The 19,579-nt window shown below is 39.6% G+C and overlaps 1 protein-coding gene across 1 annotated transcript in view; it reads left to right on the top strand.

The window, feature by feature from the left end:
• The window catches only part of PRIM2 (DNA primase subunit 2), a 104,084-nt gene that overhangs the window by 45,870 nt on the left and 38,635 nt on the right, over positions 1–19,579 (top strand). Inside the window, exon 7 of the mRNA XM_069851479.1 lies at positions 16,894–16,961. Coding sequence (XP_069707580.1) covers positions 16,894–16,961 — 68 coding nt within the window. The remainder of the gene's footprint in view (positions 1–16,893; positions 16,962–19,579) is intronic.

Raw genomic sequence — 19,579 nt, 5'->3', positions numbered from 1 at the left:
GCTTAAAACTCTTTCAAAGGTTGGCAAGATTTAATTTTACTTGTTAAAAAAAATCAATATTGTAAATATGCATAGATGAGGAAAAGTCTTCCAAATGCTTTTTTTTACTTTTAGAAGACGGATATTTTCTAAGTCTTAGCAACAAAAAAATTATTTCTAAGCACTGCCACATGTTGAGAGAATAAAACACTGAAATTCAAATGCTTTCTTCTGAGGTTTGAAAGTAAGAGGTTGGCATCACACAGACTGTTGTAATAAAATCTTTTCTATGTTTTTGTTACTAAAGATCAGCTATAGAATTCTTATGGATTACTTAAATTTATTTGAAGTTGTATAGTGCAACCATTTTCTCAAAGAAAAAAATTGAGTAGATGGAGATTCGAGGAGCTCATTAAACAAAGAGAATGCGTTGCAATAGGATCCTTTTTCCTTAGATGTTAACATCTTTACTCTTGTATTTAAAGACTGACTAGGAATATAGCCTTGGGCAGTGTCAACTGTGGTAAATAACCCTAGTCCCTGATAAGTATTTTTAAGATTTTTGTTGATTATTTTTCTCTGAAAGCAATCATCTAAGAGTAAGATGATGTCATCTCTAAAAAATCACTTCATTCCATGCTTGTAACTTCTGAAAAAGGATTTAACAGCCTTGTTAGAATTTGTGTAGCAATGTGTCTAGTTGCTAATCACTAGTGATTTTGAGAATTTTCCTGCGTTGCAGGTGAAAATGTGGATTTCTGAGGAAGGCTAGAGAATGGAAGTTCTTGTAAAAAACAATAGAGATGCTAGTCATTGTTCAGAAATATTTGGTATGGAATATCTGCATTACATATTGTGTATTTTGTTTTAAATGACTGGGATTATTTTTGACAGTCTTTGATACTCGGGCATTTGAGATTAGAAGATTTGGCAGAACTTGTCTGATCTCCTGTGTTTTTTCACAGAGTCACAGAACGGCTGAGGCTGAAAGGAGCCCCCTCTCAAGCAGGGCCACCTAGAACTGGTTGCCCAGGTCTGTCTAGGCAGATTTTGAATATGTCCAAGGTTGGAAATGCCACAGCCTCCCTGGGCAACCTGTGCCACTGCTCAGTCATGCTCACAGTAAACAAAGTGTTTCCTAATATTCTGGCAGCACCTCCCGTGTTTCAGTTTATGCCATTTCCTCTGCTTCTGTCTCTGGGCAGCACTGTAAAGAGCCTGGCTTTGTTGTCTGTGCACCCTCCCTTCAGGTGTTCACATGCATTTTAAGATCCCTCCTGAGCCTTCTCTCCTCCAGGCTGAACAGTCCCAGCTGCTTCAGCCTTTCCTTATAGGAGAGATGCTGCAGTCTGTTAATCGTCTTAGGGTTCCTATGCTGGGCTCTCTCAAGTAAGTCCGTGTCTCTCTTGTCCTGGGGAGCCCAGAAATGGACTGAGTAATTGATTCACAGCGGTAAAATCCTGTTGAGAAATTGAAATATGTTCTCTGAAGTTCTACGATAAAAGTCATTTATAACTGATTTTTATACAGTGGCAGACGTGTTTATTTCCTGTAGTGCCTTCTGAATGGCACAGGGCTTTAGTAATAATGTTTGTAAAGATTAATAACTATATAACAGCCTTTTAACTTGCGACTTTTATGATGGTCTATGCTGTAGAACAACAGATCAAACCCCACAGTAGTAATGATGACTAGGGAAAATGAGACTTATTGAGTGGATTGGATGGGTATATAGACCCATTGTTTCTTCTTTTTTTTAACTGCATATTGTCTTCAGCATTGAAGGAGTTTTGCGAATGTGGTTATGGTTGTCCTTAAAGCAGTTTTGAAACTTTCCCATCATGAAGTTTATGATGGGAAAAACCTACCATGGTTTCCGACAGGGACTTTGAGGTTGCTTAACGAAGCAATAATGAATCTTTCATGCTTTCTAACTGATTGCTTCTTGTGTGGTCTTTGGTTCCAGCAAATTATGCAGAGCTGTTGGTTTTCGTAATTTCCTTCTTATGAATGAAGGGAATGTGGGGGGAAAAAGCTTCAAATTCATAACGTTAAAATGCTGGGGAAATCACTAGTGTCTGAGTGACCTTCTCCCCCTCCAATAACGCTCTGTTGATGCAAGTGAATTAGAGCAGCAACACACAGTTGAACTGAAGAACAGATTCTAGGGTTACCTTGGAGTATTAGAATCAATGTTTAGTCTGTGAACCCAGGAGAAAGGCAGCAAACCAGAGAAGTTTCTGTCAATACCAGAAAAAGAAACACAAGATTTGTATGCAGCCGAGGAACAGTAAGCAGTATAGAAGAGATGAACAAGTATTTGCACATATCAGAGGTTGGTAGTGAAGTAAGGTAAATTATTTCATTTTTCAGGCCTGCTGTGAAGACAAGTGTATGGTATTTACTTAGTTTTAAAATTACTAGGTATTTGGAAATAGATACACAAAAGATTGAGGACTAAATTATAAATTGAGGAAGTTGTAAGTAAGGGGCAAGTCAGTGATGAAACAGCTGATAAAATCACTGAAGAACCATCACAATTTTGGGAAGCAGTATTGTTTATCAGATTTGGATTCTGCTAACATGGTAGCTTTCTAGGAGGCTACTTCAATCTACATATAATCAAAGCCTGAAAGGCCCTCTACACTGTTGTAAGAAAGATGGAATTAATAATCTGTTTTGGGGAAAAAATATCTAATGAGCATCTTGGTAACTGTCAACTTCAGATTTATGTTAGAATGTAAAAATGTACAAGAGATGAGTTCATTTACATACTTTCACCCTAACATGCAAGTGAAATGAGTGTATGCACAAGTAATAATGATGCAAAACCCAGCAACAGTTCACTTGCCAATTTAACAATGTTTAATTAAGGGAAAAGTTTGCTTTAAAGACTAAATATTAATCTTCAACCCAGATGTTATTTATACCTCAGTGTGAATATGAAAGCTAGACATTTCCAAATGGAATAAAAGAAATCAATTACTTTCAGAAGCAAATGCCTCAGGAAAACATTAATTGTTATTCTGAATGCATTTGACAAATGCTGAGCTGAAATTAGTGGAGTTTGGTTTCTTCAAAGTTTTTAAAGTATTAGGCAAATATCTAGGACATGCTGGCAAGGAAGTTCTTTACGACTGTTAATTTGTTTCTCCTGCCATGGAAGATTTGTCCTTTGGAAACTTGAATTAACTGACTAAACATCAAAAGACATTGATTGTGTATGTAATATTTACAATTTAGAATATATGTTTTATTATATAATCTATATGTGTAGCTTTAAAATTGTTTGATACAGCATTTAATCAATGTTGGTAACTGCTTTGCCCTCCCAGTTAGAGTTGAAAAATAAGAAAATTGCAGGGCTAAGAATATAAATTGAATTCCCCCCTTTTTTTTAAACAAAGAATGAATCATAGAATCATAGAATAACCAGGATGGAAGAAACCCACCAGATCATCGAGTCCAACCATTCCTATCAAACACTAAACCATGCCCCTTAGCACCTCGTCCACCCGTGCCTTAAACACCTCCAGGGAAGGTGACTCCCTAGGCAGCCTGTTCCAGTGCCCAAGGACCCTTTCTGTGAAGAATTTTTTCCTAATGTCCAGCCTAAATCTCCCCTGGCGGAGCTTGAGGCCATTCCCTCTTGTCCTGTCCCCTGTCACTTGGGAGAAGAGGCCAGCACCCTCCTCTCTACAACGTCCTTTCAGGTAGTTGTAGAGAGCAATGAGGTCTCCCCTCAGCCTCCTCTTCTCCAGGCTAAACACCCCCAGCTCTCTCAGCCGTTCCTCATTAGGCCTGTTCTCCAGCCCTTTCACCAGCTTTGTTGCTCTTCTCTGGACTCGCTCCAGAGCCTCAACATCCTTCTTGTGGTGAGGGGCCCAGAACTGAACACAGGATTCGAGGAGCGATCTCACCAGTGCCGAGTACAGAGGGAGGATAACCTCCCTGGACCTGCTGGCCACGCCGTTTCTGATCCAAGCCAAGATGCCATTGGCCTTCTTGGCCACCTGGGCCACTGCTGGCTCATGTTCAGTCGCTGCCAACCAACACCCCCAGGTCCCTCTCCTCCAGGCAGCTTTCTAGACAGACTTCTCCTAGTCTATAGCACTGCACAGGGTTGTTGTGCCCCAAGTGCAGGACCCGGCATTTGGCCTTGTTAAACCTCATGCCATTGGACTCAGCCCAGCAGTCCAGCCTGTTCAGATCCCTTTGCAGAGCCTCCCGACCCTCCAGCAGATCGACACTTCCACCCAGCTTAGTGTCGTCCGCAAACTTGCTAAGGGTGCACTCGATGCCTTCATCCAGGTCATTGATAAAGACATTGAACAGGGCTGGACCCAGCCCTGAGCCCTGGGGAACCCCACTTGTCACTGGCCTCCAGCTGGATTTCACACCATTTACCACCACTCTCTGGGCCCGGCCATTTGCTGTCCTGAAAACGTGAAAGGCCGCTTTGCATTCTCTCTGATTTTTCTCTGGGCTGCTTTGTGTTTTTGCGAAGGGGTTGTTTGTGGGAGAAGAGAGTGGTGGGGAATTTTAGTTAATAAAAACCTCCAAACCATGCGAACAAACAAAAGGCCCCGAAACCCCACAAAACCAACTTCAACCTTATATTGACATCTCTATCAACCACTAGAGGTTTGTGAGGGAAGTTTTTTCCTGTCCTTTGAAAATGTCAGACTTGTTACATTTGTACTAAGAGGCCAGTAATGCCAGTCTGTATTATTCATTTTTCATTTCTTCCGTACGTGTGGTGGTGGAATCCAAATGCTTTCTGTATTGAATTATATTGGCCTATTGCAAGAACTTGGTAATGTTGAAAACATTTTTGCTTAAATAGATTTGTTATTTTTGAAAAATGAAAAATGTTATCTCCTGTCAAAGAGATGGTGTGCGAACAATTCACGTGGAATAAATGTAATATTAATTGTTTGCTTTAGTTTTGATCCAGCTTATTTCAATGTAAGTGCCACTGAAATAACTTTTAATAGCTGAAAAAGCCTTGGCGAAAATTGCTTATTAATTTTGTACAACGCTTGAGATCTGTAACATGTTGTGAAAGGTTAAAACCCAACTTTTTTTCAAAAGAAAATTGATCAGAGCTAAAATGTCAACTGTCTAGGTACAGCAGCGTACCGGCATGCAAACACTGCTCTCTTATTTCAGGTTCCCCAGCTGCATAGCATTTGCATTGTGACATTTTGTTATAACATTAGCAAGATAGCTGATGTTTCAAAATCAATCCGGTTTTGTTGGTTTGAGGCAGCCTGCAACTTAGTTAGACATTGGAAGTGTTTCACTGAAATGTAATTAAATTGACTTCCTGGGTTCTGGGAATATCTGCATCTCATGACTTCTTAGTGGTGGCTGCAAAATCGTACAGATTTGAAGACAGTGCAAGGTTATCATCCTGAACTATCTTAAAATAAAAAAGGCAAAAAAAAGCAATACTCAAGATTTTCTCAAACTTAATTGTAAGTCTAGAAAATGTAATTTAAGGCAATTATTTTGGTGCCTGGTGCATTAAAACACACGATAGAAAAATAGGCTCCCTTACTGGAGGGCTCATATCCCGTAATACTGCTTTTTGGGGAACTCCTATCTAAAATTCAGGTTTTGTTGAAAACAAAGTTGGTTTAAGTTTAGGATTCCTAGTCAGAGAAATCTGTTATGAAGCCTTTTGTCACTATTACTTCCCCCATTTAGGCTGTATTTTGGCATGAAAGGTACATTGAAACTGGTGTTTGTCTCTGAGGGCAGTCAGATTGCAGTGCAGTAAAGATTTTACCTGAGTGATTTATGTTTGAAATAATGTCAATTTATAATAGAGTCTCTCTTCTAAAATAAAAGCATGAGCTTGATTATGTGCATTGAGAAACACTTGCAATTGGCCTCAGGATAAGGGAAACTGCAAGGCTTCTTATTTGCTGTAGTTATGCTGGGTATATGCATGGTTCATGCTGATCCTAAATACTGTAAATATGTAAAGAGTACTTTATTGCATGTAGCGTATCTATAATAATATAGTGAATATTATGACACAGAAGTTCTTGGTTTTAACCTGCTCTGTATCCTAAAATAGGGTTGAGGGGGAGGAAAGCCTCCCAGATGCTTTTGTGTCATCTCCTGGAGATTATTTTTTCTCTTGATCAAGCAGGGCTCTGGAAGGACAGCTAGTCTGGGTAGACTAGGGATAAGGAGAAAAATCCTGAATTAAGGTAAAAAACTTTGATGGAAGACATCTTACTGTCCTCTCTTATTTTTCAGATATCCTTACTGAGGGGGGAAAGGTGGGATCTACATTTCCAACTCTCAGACATGTCAGGGCTGCTGTGCTGGCAATAACAAAATGTGTGTGTCTGGTTTTGTTTGCATGAAAGCTGAGACTCCAAGAATGGTTACATCTGAACAACAATTTAGGTCATTGTGCCAAATCAAACTAATCTTTACAGAAAGCTTCTCTAGTGTTAAGGCGTTACTTAGTGCCTAAATGGTAGACAGAGATCTATAGATGTAGCCTCTGTCTCAAAAATTCAGGAGAAAGGTGCTCGTAGGTGAAGTAGTGATGGATTGCCAAACTAATAGTTACATTTTGTTGCACAATCAATAATTCCTTAATTGCATACAGTTATTTTGGATGTGTTACTGCTGCAGGTACTACTGCAATGTTATATTTTACTCATATATTTACTGCCGTTTAACTTTTGCCTTGTCTTCTTGCACTTCACTACTATGCAGGCTTGTAATCAACAGGGTGGCACATTTAACAGGAACAAATAGACAGAGGTCTAAGAAGGAAGACTTCCTGTTTCTAATAATAATGATTTTTAATTGTTAACTAAGATTTGAATGGTTTGAGGATTAATGCAATTAATATCATGTCTGTTTTCTGCCAAAGCTTGTTTGTTAGATTTTAAGTTCTTGAAAACAGGCTTATTATTTAGTCTTCGGTGAAGATGAATTGTTCATATCAAGATCCTTAACAGCAGATTTGAAGAATTCCAGGAAAAGCTGTGGTTTGTGTGTGTACCATATTTGAAAGGAGTTTTCCCTTCCTCTGTCTTACTGGTCACAAGTTCAGATCCTTAGCTAATCAAAGCTACGCTTGTTTCTGACCGATCACAGTAATATTCCTGCAAATAGTCACTGTTTTATTAAAACTTTCAGCAAGATGAGCATTAGCACCTTTGATGGTTAAAATTAGGGTGATCTGAATGTGACCTTGCAGAAGCATGGTGGTATAGTGTCACCTTGGGCGAAGTCCTGGGGAATCTACAGCCATAGAACTGTGCCTGTCTGTTCCTGTCTTGTTTGTGTATTCATTTTCTACTTCCATTTTCTCACTTGTTAACCCTGATTAAACTATGGTATAATTGCTTTTGCCTGTACAAAGCTGTCAAGTTTATGTTAGCATCAAGGTTTCCACTTCATTTTGTTTTGCAGATCTCAGGAGAAATACAGCAGAGGTGTAAGTTATTGGTGTACTTAAGCCTGCTGGATAACAGTTGTTTGGTTTGGTTTTAAATATCCTTTGCAGACTGTTCAGAAACAGACCACAGGTCTAATATCTTTTTCCCAGTCTGCTCTAACCTCAGTCTGTAATCTTTCTTGTATAACGCTGGCAATAATACTGAATTTCATAACTAATTGTAATACTGAATTTCATAACTAAACAAAACCAGTTCTAGCAAGGAATGTAAACTTTCATGCCTTTGTTTCCATTTTTGACAACAAACCAGGTCATTGTAATCCTTTTGTCTAATAACTAATGCTTTTCTGAATGATGGTCTATGTTTTGCATCCTTTTCAGAGCAGACAGGAAAAAATGACCTAAGTAAATATTTCAGGGCAGCAGAGGATAAGATTATTTTTTTTAAGGATTTTAAGATGATCTGACAAAAAGCAGAGGTCACAATTAAGACATTTTAACAAGAAGGGCATGTTCTGTGAAGTAACATATTAGAAAACAAATGAAATAGCAAACATGCATGTTAGGGTTTATTGCTTAAGCAACGAGAGACAAATAGATTCAGTCATTAAACTGTTAAACTAACTGTTATAATTTAATAGCTGACCTAAGATTTTTTTTTCTTTAAATCCATTCAGTATTCAACATCTTGATCAATGACCTGGATGAAGGCATTGAGTGCACCCTTAGCAAGTTTGCAGATGACAGTAAGCCGTGTGGAAGTGTTGATCTGCTGGAGGGTAGGGAGGCTCCAAAGGGATCTGAACAGGCTGGACCGCTGGGCAGAGTCCAGTGGGATGAGGTTTAATGAGGCCAAATGCCGGGTCCTGCACTTGGGGCACAACAACCCTGTGCAGTGCTACAGACTAGGAGAAGTCTGTCTAGAAAGCTGCCTGGAGGAGAGGGACCTGGGGGTGTTGGTCGACAGCGACTGAACATGAGCCAGCAGTGGCCCAGGTGGCCAAGAAGGCCAATGGCATCTTGGCTTGGATCAGAAATGGCGTGACCAGCAGGTCCAGGGAGGTTATTCTCCCTCTGTACTTGGCACTGGTGAGACCGCTCCTCGAATCCTGTGTTCAGTTCTGGGCCCCTCACCATAAGAAGGATGTTGAGGCTCTGGAGCGAGTCCAGAGAAGAGCATCATAGGAGCAAACAGTTGTTTTTGGGAGAACCAAAGAGCACCGAATACAGGAGAATACAGTAATCCATGGTTTGTTTGCTTACTAAATGTTTCCTCTCTATACTTAGCCTTTTAGCTACCTAATCCTTCATTTTTCTGTTTATCAATGAATATCATGGGAAGATGTAAGAGCCTTCATGGTGTAAATTTAATCCTCATAAAAATTTTGTCTATGAACTGGTATAAAATGCAAAACATGAAGGGTTTTATTTCCCTTCTAATACTCTTATTTCTATTTTCTGTGTTCTTATTACTGTCTAAAATTTGCTTGCTAGGTATCTAATTGAAATGTAACAAAGCCTAACAACTTTTATTTTGATGCAGCATAGAATCACTGTTAAATTTGCTGTAGGTGTTTTTCACTAATGCGTTCATCATTAAGGTGATATATATAAATATATATAAATAATAAATAAAATAAAAAGTATATATAAATAATAAAAGGCAGACTAGGGAGACCATACAGTCCCTATTGGACACAGAAGGGACAACAGTAACAGGGGATGAGGAAAAGGCTGAGGTACTTAATGCCTTCTTTGCCTCAGTCTTTAGTCGTAAGGAGGGTCATTCCGTCTGTGTACAAACCCAGGAGCTAGAGGAGCATAATGAGGCTCCTGTGATCCAAGAGGAGGTGGTCAGAGCCTTGCTAGCCCGACTGGACAGTCACAAGTCTATGGGGCCGGACGGGATTCACCCTAGGGTACTGAAGGAGCTGGCGGATGTGCTGGCCAAACCCCTTTCCATCATCTTCCAACAGTCCTGGAAGACTGGGGAAGTCCCACTGGACTGGAGGCTGGCTGATGTTGTGCCCATCTACAAAAAGGGCCGCAGGGAGGACCCAGGAAACTACAGGCCTGTCAGTCTGACCTCAGTGCCAGGGAAAGTCATGGAACAGGTGATCTTGAGTGCTATCATGAAGCACATGCAAGAGAACCGGGTGATCAGGCCCAGTCAACACGGGTTCACAAAAGGCAGGTCTTGCCAGACTAACCTGATCGCCTTCTATGACAAAGTGACCCGGCTACTGGATGAGGGAAAGGCTGTGGATGTGGTCTTCCTGGACTTCAGCAAAGCCTTTGACACAGTTTCTCACAGCGTTCTGCTTGAGAAACTGTCAGCCTCTGGGCTGGACAGGCGCACACTCTCCTGGGTGGAAAACTGGTTGGCTGGCCGGGCCCAGAGAGTGGTGGTAAATGGTGTGAAATCCAGCTGGAGGCCAGTGACAAGTGGGGTTCCCCAGGGCTCCGTGCTGGGTCCAGCCCTGTTCAATGTCTTCATCAATGATCTGGATGAAGGCATCGAGTGCACCCTGAGCAAGTTTGCAGACGACACTAAGCTGGGTGGAAGTGTCGATCTGCTGGAGGGTCGGGAGGCTCTGCAAAGGGATCTGAACAGGCTGGACCGCTGGGCAGAGTCCAATGGCATGAGGTTTAACAAGGCCAAATGCCGGGTCCTGCACTTGGGGCACAACAACCCTATGCAGTGCTACAGACTAGGAGAAGTCTGTCTAGAAAGCTGCCTGGAGGAGAGGGACCTGGGGGTGTTGGTTGACAACCGACTGAACATGAGCCAGCAGTGTGCCCAGGTGGCCAAGAAGGCCAATGGCATCTTGGCTTGTATCAGAAACGGCGTGACCAGCAGGTCCAGGGAGGTTATCCTCCCTCTGTACTCGGCACTGGTGAGACCGCTCCTCGAATCCTTTGTTCAGTTCTGGGCCCCTCACCACAAGAAGGATGTTGAGGCTCTGGAGCGAGTCCAGAGAAGAGCGACAAAGCTGGTGAAAGGGCTGGAGAACAGGCCTTATGAGGAGCGGCTGAGAGAGCTGGGGTTGTTTAGCCTGGAGAAGAGGAGGCTGAGGGGTGACCTCATTGCTCTCTACAACTACCTGAAAGGACGTTGTAGAGAGGAGGGTGCTGGCCTCTTCTCCCAAGTGACAGGGGACAGGACAAGAGGGAATGGCTTCAAGCTCCGCCAGGGGAGGTTTAGGCTAGACGTTAGGAAAAAATTCTTTACAGAAAGGGTCATTGGGCACTGGAACAGGCTGCCCAGGGAGGTGGTTGAGTCACCTTCCCTGGAGGCGTTTAAGGCACGGGTGGACGAGGTGCTGAGGGATATGGTTTAGTGTTTGGTAGGAACGGTTGGACTCGGTGATCCGGTGGGTCTCTTCCAACCTGGTTATTCTGTGATTCTGTGATTCTGTGTGATTCTGTGAAGGTTTGAAATGACCTCCAAGAACATCAACTCCACCTGTGAGCCAAACACCACCATGACTACTAAACCACATCCCAAAGTGTCCTGAAGGGCTGGGGAGAGAGTCAGGGAAGGCAAAAATAAGAGAACTCATCGATTGTGGTAAAGACAGTTTATTAAGTGTAATGGGGGAGCGATAACCAGAGGGGCCCTGAGGAATGACTACTTTTGAAAAACTGCCCCTCACTTTTATTGCTGAGTGTGATGTTATATGTCCACAGGTGGTGGTAGCCTTCTGCAGATGGCAAAGGGAACTGTTTTTTTCTGTTCATTTTTTTGGGGTGGTTTTGTTAAAGCCTTTTCCCTAGATTTATGGCTGCCTTGATCAATCACTGCTCTAACCTTATTTATTCTTTGCATTTGGATTAGAACCTTTCTTTTACACCCTTTGTTATTGATGTAACTATTGTAACAGAAATAAACAGAGCAGGAAAATCTTTCCGTCTGTGCCGCAGAAAGCTCCCAAGCCTATGCCTGGTCTTATCCCAGACCTTGTTACACTGAGAAGTGCAGCACATACAGAGGTGATGTTTGTTCTGGGACTGCCAGTGGAGATGGAGGCTAAATAATTTAAGTAGCCCTCTAGAGAAGTGCCTGTATTTCTGAAAACTGCAGAGTGCCTGCTGGGAATCCTGGGCTCACCTTTAAAAGGACCATGTATTTCAGAGAGATGTTTAGCACTTGATAGAGCAGTCACCGTTCAAAGCCTCTGCAAGGCTATTTTAATTAAAATTTTGTTATAAAGCTTGGAGTTACAACGGAATAATTTCTTGTGTGAAAAAGCAAATTAACTTTTCAGGGACTGAGCATTCTTTGCGATACCCTGTCCTTAGATATACTCACAGTGTAGTCACCCTCCCTTTTAAATGAGTCCCATGTAATGTAATCCTACCTGTCTGAGTTTTAAAAGAAATAAGGAGGCAAAAGCATGCTAAGCTTGCTTATGCAGTGTTTGTTAAAATATGAAATAAATAGCATGAGTGACAGAAGAGGTGGTTCTAGAATATTAAAAGAAAAAGCTTTGCTGGACAAATTGTGTAGAGACGAATAACAAGCTGCATGGACGTATATGTGGACAGGATGCCTTCGGACATTCCTTGTTCTAGGAGTACGTAGCAGTTGATAAGAAAATATTATTAGTAATTATTTACTTTATCCATTCTCTAATGCGCCTTCCTTAAAGGAACTATTTTATTTTTCATGATAAATTGTAGAAAGAGCTTGGATTAATTCCGTAGCCTGCCTGAGCTTAAAGTAGCCTTAGACACAAACCCCTTCTTTCTGCACTTTCCTCCTCAGTGTTCCATGTCATTTTTCTCAGTGACATCCGACTTAATGTGATTTTTTTTAAATGTATTCATGAAATGATAACATATTAAACTTTTCTAGTGCAATACAGCTAATTAGCACATCTCATTTAGAAAGTAAACCCTTTGTGAAAATAAAAATGCTCTTATCTTTTTTGTGCAGAAAACCACTTTGAGAGCAAATAGCTCTTGTATGATAACTTCAAAATCAAGAAATTCATGTGCTCCTAAAAAACTGAGACAGGTTAATTGAGCTATGATAATCTTGTTCATAATTGCTGTGTGTAAGAATGTCATTACTTTCCTGATACTATGTAGAGCTGGTACTTCACTTGACACAAAGATTGAAGTTAACTTTTCTCAAGGTTTATAATAGATCTTTGGTAACTTGCAGTTTCATGTACTGGTCTCATGTTTGGATGGAGGGAAGAAAAACAAGCCAATTCTTAGACATCAGCCTTTAAGTTTCATCCTTTTACCTTCATTACTACTTGAAGTACCACTGCCAGATCTTAAATACATCTAATATTTATGTAGTTTTCCAATCATGTTGTGCTTTCTGCATTCCCAAATTGTCACCTTCTTCATACCATATGAAGTGTCCTGTTTATTGGCCAGAAATGCAGCTGGAGATGTCGTCTGAATTTTGTAAAAACTTTAGAAGGCTTGTTATTGGAAGTGGTGGTTACTTCAAGTGTATAAAGGTTCTGGCTTGATTTTTCCTTCCAATGCGTGTGCCTTTTTATTAACAGTTGGCAATCTAAAATGCAGCAAAGACAACTGGTGACTCTGGTACTGAAGCTAGTATGAAGTTGGACTGAAGCTGTCAGTTTATTCATATCTTTTCCTCACAATGTTAAGTATTATTCTTCCTTTCTCAATTTTAAATGCTGTATGATACTGATAACATGATGCTTGGTCTGCCTTAATGATCTACATCAATCACTCCAGCTTTTACCATCTCAGCTTAGCTCTGAGGTGTCCTTATGTTTTGTCTGTGTCTCACTCTGCCCGCTCTTCCGATCATCCAGACCTTGGAATTGGAAATATCTTAAGTCTACAGTATTTCATGTTCTCTGTAAATGAAACTGCTTCAGCATAATTAGAGTTTACAGCTGTGCACCTTACTTGACAACATTTTGTTGTCTTTAATGCATCTGAGAAATTGAATAGCAGATTTTTCTACTTTTTCTGGTGCGATGATCTTTGTGTTGAGTACCATAGAGATGAAGGCGAGGCTGTGCTTTTTGCAGGTATTTGTTTAAGTTTCATTTCAGAACAGTTGCAAAAACAATGCAGAATTTCAGTTTGGATTCTTTAATTGGGTTTATCTTTTCCTTTCAGAAAAGTACTGTTGAAAAAGTACAAAAGATACTTAGCTGTTTAAAAATGCTGGCATTAATTTAGCACCACCTTTGTAAAAGATGTGGCTCATTTAGAAAAACACAGCTATGAGGCAAGACTTTATACATCAAAATTTTACCTTTTATTTTTATAATCCAGGTAAGTTAAAGGAAAATGTGCTCTTTCAGTTAAAATTGTTCAAATATTTTGATGGGCTGTCCTCCACGATATTGAGATCTTCTCAAGTGTATTTAAGAAAAACTGTCCTTAGTTTTAGATAGAAAAGAACTGTGTCATGCATATCCCACATCTTGCTGAAAATAAAAATTTGAACTAAGCTAACAGAGTGTTTGTTGTAAGAACTGAAATGTGTATGATCTTATTTTCACAAGAGCATATTCTGTAGAGAATAGATCTTATCCTTCTAGATAACGTAATGGAGGAAAATGGGGATCCATTCTTACAAAGTAGTAAGAAATGAAAATTAGAAAAACACATTGTTCATGTGGATTTTCCTATGACTTCAAGGGATTATGTTTTTTTTTCCCCCTTTAACAGTGGTTCCTGAAATAGCCAGCATAGGCTACTTCTTCCATGTTTTTCCTCTTTAACATCAATGAAATTCTTAATTAAATGCCAAGATCACTAGTTTTTAGTTCTACTTCAATTCCTACAAGTCTCCCAAATTATTTTAAACCAATATTTCTGTTCATTGATGTTTACATAACAGTGTAGTCAATTGAATATGTAACTGTCAATAATATCAGTACTTTTGCAGGTTTTGAATTTTATCATTTTTGCTTTTTACACCACTATCCAGTTTTACTTTCATAAACATCTGTCATAAATGCTTTCTTCATAATAAGGAAAAAAAAATGTTTTTCTTCTGATTAAATGTAATATTTCAAGTACTGTATAGAGAAAAATACTATATGCTTGTCTCATGTAAAAACATACATAAGTATGTGAATGTGCACACGAATATTGTTTTCTGGATCAGTTGAGTTATTAATAGCAAAAGAAGCAGATGGTATTTCAGGTAGTTCAGGCTCTGTTCTGATTTTAGCCAAGTGGCATAACTTGGCTGGTATTTAGAAGGCTTGAAGTTCTCTTCAGAAATAATTTCTGGTTTTCTGATTGTGTTTAAAACAAAATTAGAGGGTTACTTTATAGAGGACAGGAATATAGAACAATATGTGTACTGGGATTGTGCACTCAGTGGTAAGAAAATGAGGGTTTTTTATCAAAAGAAACTTCTGAATGATACAGAGCTTAATGAATTTTTAGTATACTATACGCATCTCAGTCTGGGTCCATAAAATAAATGAAATGTGCTTTAATTGCCAAGATACTGGTCTGTTTTTTAAAGAAGGATGAATGGATTGCTGAGACTGCCTGAGTTACCTTTACTGCAGCAGTCAGATCGGATGAGGACACTTGGGTTACCCAAGACTGAGAAGAGCTGCATTTTGAAGCAGTGATTGCTTGCAGGCAGGACTGGCTTAACAACCAAAGTGGCCCATTCCTCCTTCCCTGCCGTCCTTGTGTTCAGTAGTTTCAAATTTCACTTGACTGACAAGCTGGTTTGAACCTCCTTTGAGCTGGTGGTATCACCAGATTGAGGTATGCGTTTAAAATTTGGCCCCAGTCTGACTTCTGTCTAGCAGCAAAGGTTATGAAATGGATGTGGTGATTGGCTGATCTTTCAGGAAAATACGGAACTCTTCCATATTCACATGGTCTAACTATGAACCAGTGGGATGTGGCATGGAGCTTCTTACAAACAGAATCATGGAGTCATTAAAGTTGGAAAAGACCTCTAAGATTATCAAGTCCATCCATCAGCCCAACACCACCATGTCCCAAAGTGCCACGCCTGCACATTTTTGAACACCTTCAGGAGTGGTGACTCTGCCACTTCCCTGGGCAGCCTCTTCCAATGCTTCACCACTCTTTCAGTAAAGAAATATTTCCTAATATCCAGTCTGAGCCTTCCATGGCGCAACCTGAGACCATTTCTTCTCATCCTCTTGCTAGTCACTTGGGGGAGGAGACCAACACCCACCTCAGACCTCCTGTAAGACACAGGGTGCAGCTTTCTCAGGAGTATATTTATTTGTATGTTATAAATAGGATTTGCATTCTGCTAGTCAGCCCTACTTCAGGGCTTGCCTTTACTTCTGTGTTAGAGCCAGCAAGGTGAAGCTACACTGTAAGAGCTGAAAGGGGTTTTATTAAGACTTTTTCTAGTAAGATTTTAAAAGAGAACAGGATGCCCAGGGAGGTGGTTGAGTCACCTTCCCTGGAGGTGTTTAAGGGACAGGTGGACAAGGTGCTGAGGGACATGGTTTAGTATTTGATAGGAATGGTTGGCCTCGATGATCTGACGGGTCTTTTCCAACCTGGTGATTCTGTGATTCTATGATAATACTGTATACACACTATTTTAAATTACTTGTAAAATATGTAAGAACTTGATAGTGATTTATACACTGTGAAAGATGTTGACATTTGGAATTTGTATAAAGTAGTTTTTAAAAATACAGCCTAACTTGGCAGCAGTAGCGTCATGAAGTGCATCATATAGTAAGTGTTTTATACTAGATGTGAGAAGTATCAGAACTGCTATGCTTCTAACTTTAATAGATAAAGGTATACCCCTATATACTGATGTTAAGTAGATTTAATTTTTTATTTTTCCAAATATTTTAGTTATTACACCAATTAATTAGTATTCTGTGATAGCGTGACATGTAATTGCTGATTTATAAACTACTAGGTTTGGGGCTTGTTTTTGAGAAAGAGTTTAATGTTTTAACTAGCCATATGAAACAGTTACAAAAATAAGTACATATTTGGTTTAGAGCAATCAAATTACAGAATACAGTTTATGCCTATTTAAAAAAGAAGTGTATACAGAGGCATGTCTATATAAAAGTCATAAAGTGCTAAATACTATGTAAAGTTTTCTATACAAGTGTAAATTGTATATAATATGGATTAATAGACTATTTTTACATAGTCTCACTGCTAGATGGTTGTTTCTAAGTAGACTACGACTTCTAGTTCAAATATCTTTAGCAAAAATATACCACTTTCAATCGTGGCTTGTTCCTTAAGTCAAAAAAGATTCTAATTTTAGAAAAATTATTTTTCACTGTTTGACTTTGTTACCTTGTAAATATTTCTGCTAACTTCAGATTCTGGAATATTATGTTTAATTATTTTTAATAGGAGAGTGTATCCAGCGTTGTGTAAAGATCTTGCAACACAGAATGATTTGTTAAATTGTTCCTACATTGTACTAACAATTTTTTTGAAACTAATAGTTTGTTAATAGAACTTTTGTTTTCTTCTAGCTGACAGCACGATCGCTGCCTTCTATACAGTCTGATGAGAGACTACAACCTCTACTAAATCATCTCAGGTAGCATAAACTGAAACCACGAGTATGTTCTTTCACACAGATTGAAATAGTTGTATTAGTAGAATGTTCTTATTTTAGCTACAGCTTTTTTCAGACCCCTCATCTGTGCAATTGGCTTTGGAAAAAAAACGCTGAAGTATCCTTTCAGTTCACTAAAGCTTTGTAAATGACATAAAACATAATTCACAGACCTGGTGTTGCTTCTAAGGAACAAGAAAATATTTGTAGCTTTTATAAAAAATTTTATAGCATGGAGTTAAGCTTCTTTATGAACAAAACTGATTAGAAATTACACTGCTCAGAGTATGGGCATTCCTTGTTGCAAATATTGTGTGATCTGTGATTGTTTTGGGAGATTTCTCTGTCACTGTCATTGACAAATGGAACCTTATTTTATTCTTTTAATGGACCTAAGGAGGGAGCTGAAAATGTGAGCCATTAAGAGTACTCTACACCACAGCCAAAATAGTCTGCCTCTCTGTTAGTACTATACAGCAAATAGAAACTTTCTGCTTTCTTTGAATGTGTTTGGGGATGAAGAGTAAGCAAAAATACTTTTCTGGTGTTCTTCAGGTTAAGCATAGATCTGGTCTCTTTCTTATATATTTGATTGCTTTTTACCACTTAAAATTGTTTGGGAGCGCTTTCTTACTATGGTGGTATGCTGGAGGACAAAGACCATACAATTAAAGGGAGATGCCTTGGCTTAAAATCATTAATGTAGCTTGGAGTGAAGCTCTGGAGATTATTTAATCTAGCTCCATCTCGATGCAGATCTGGTTAGATTGGGTTGCTCAAGCACTTACTCAGTTGAATTTTTAGTAACTCTGAGGTTAAAAATCTACTTTAATATTGAATATGAGTAATGAAAGCTTTGGTTTTGAAGACATACAACTTTGTATTAAGATCACTGAAATGATGTTGGATGAATTAGATATGGAAGTGGTGAAGCTCCATCATGATAGCACTGCACTTGGAATTAGGATGCAGATCCTGTTGGTGTGCTCTTTATTTCCTATGGTGCTTGTTGCAGAAGCACTAGCAAAACAGACAACTAGTAAGACAGAATGAAGATTCATTCCAACCAAAATAACTTTGCACTCTGGCAAACAAAGGAAGCTACAAGTTTGGATGTCTGGATGGGATATGACTACAGAACTGATTTAAGAATTCCTAAGTTTCATGAACAATCCTCTAGAAGGATGACACAAAATGTGCAGTCACTTGCTCACAATAGGAAGTCTCTTTCAGGCGTTTCCAGCAGATAGAATCACTCATCCATAGGGCTGAGGGCTCACCCAAAGATACATCCAGAAAAAAATATTCATTCAATGACAGGAGGGTGAGGGCACTCGGTCCTGTAAGTTTCCTTGGGCAGTGTCCTAATCCCAAGGGGAGAGTTTCTGGTCACAGACCTGCTGCTCCAAGGAGAACCTTTCAAAGAGGGGCCTCCAGTGGAACCCCATTTGTACCTAGTTGACTCTGATCGGTGGTCAGTTCCACGTCTCCTAGGGACTGTGCACCTGGCAACAGTTCTCTGCCTCCCCCCGGCAGTGGTGCTGGGGTCGGGTCCTTGTCAGGCCCTTATCTTTGTCAGGTCCTAGTCAGGGTGGTCACACCTGCCACAGCTCGAGATATCTCTACCCCAAATCTGATATTATATTCTGATTTTTTTAAAAAATGCTCATAATTGTTATTATATATAAATTGTAATGGGTATAAACTGGAGAAGGGCAGATTTAGACTAGATATTAGGAAGAATTTCTTCACCATGAAGGTGATGAGGCCCTGGCCCAGGTTGCCCAGGGAAGCTGTGACTGCCCCGTCCCTGGAGGTGCTCAAGGCCAGGTTGGATGTGCCTTGGGCAGCCTGATGTAGTGGGAGGTGTCCCTGCCCATGGGGAGAATGAGAAAGAAAGGGGAATATTAGCTGTAGGCTTTTCTTTACCTTCATTATGTGAATTCTTACAGCACTATTTTATTTCTGGCCTGTGTCAATATAAGCTTCTCGAGGGAACAAAAGCTTATATAGAGATGTGTGAAAAGAGCATACAGTTGAAGGTTACAGAGCATTGTTTGGTTCTTAATGCCCCACACATTTTTTGGCAGCTATTCATATCTACTTGTGACTTTTAAATTAGCTAGTCCTCAGAAAAGGTCATTTTGCTGTAGGTTTTGTCTGCATAGATGTTTTAATCTGTGCCTATTTTTTTAAATGGACATAGTATGCATTTCGTAATTGGACTGTTCTGGACTAAATATTTTATCTGTGACTTAAGTGCTCTTTTTGTCCTATTCTGTTTCTTTGGTACTTTCTAATATTAATTGTACTAGGCAAAAAAAGAAAGAACATTTAATGTTAAAATGTTAAAATATTTGGTGCAGGATTGGGCTTAGGGATTTTACATGCTCACAGTGGACAACAGGGATTTTAAATTGCTAAAACTGTAGCAATTTAATAGAAATGGAAACTTTATGTCTGAGTGCCTTAGAAGAACACTTCTGCAACTCCTGCATTCAGAGGAGTTCATATGGGTTTTGTGATGAAATTACAGGGTTGTAGCACTCCACTGTTTAAAATCTTCAGCAGAAAGAATTTCAAAGGTAGACAAAGCCTGT

Source organism: Phaenicophaeus curvirostris, chromosome 2 (genome assembly GCF_032191515.1).
Source record: "Phaenicophaeus curvirostris isolate KB17595 chromosome 2, BPBGC_Pcur_1.0, whole genome shotgun sequence".
Taxonomy (NCBI): domain Eukaryota; kingdom Metazoa; phylum Chordata; class Aves; order Cuculiformes; family Cuculidae; genus Phaenicophaeus; species Phaenicophaeus curvirostris.
This window is presented reverse-complemented; position numbering and strand designations above follow the sequence as displayed.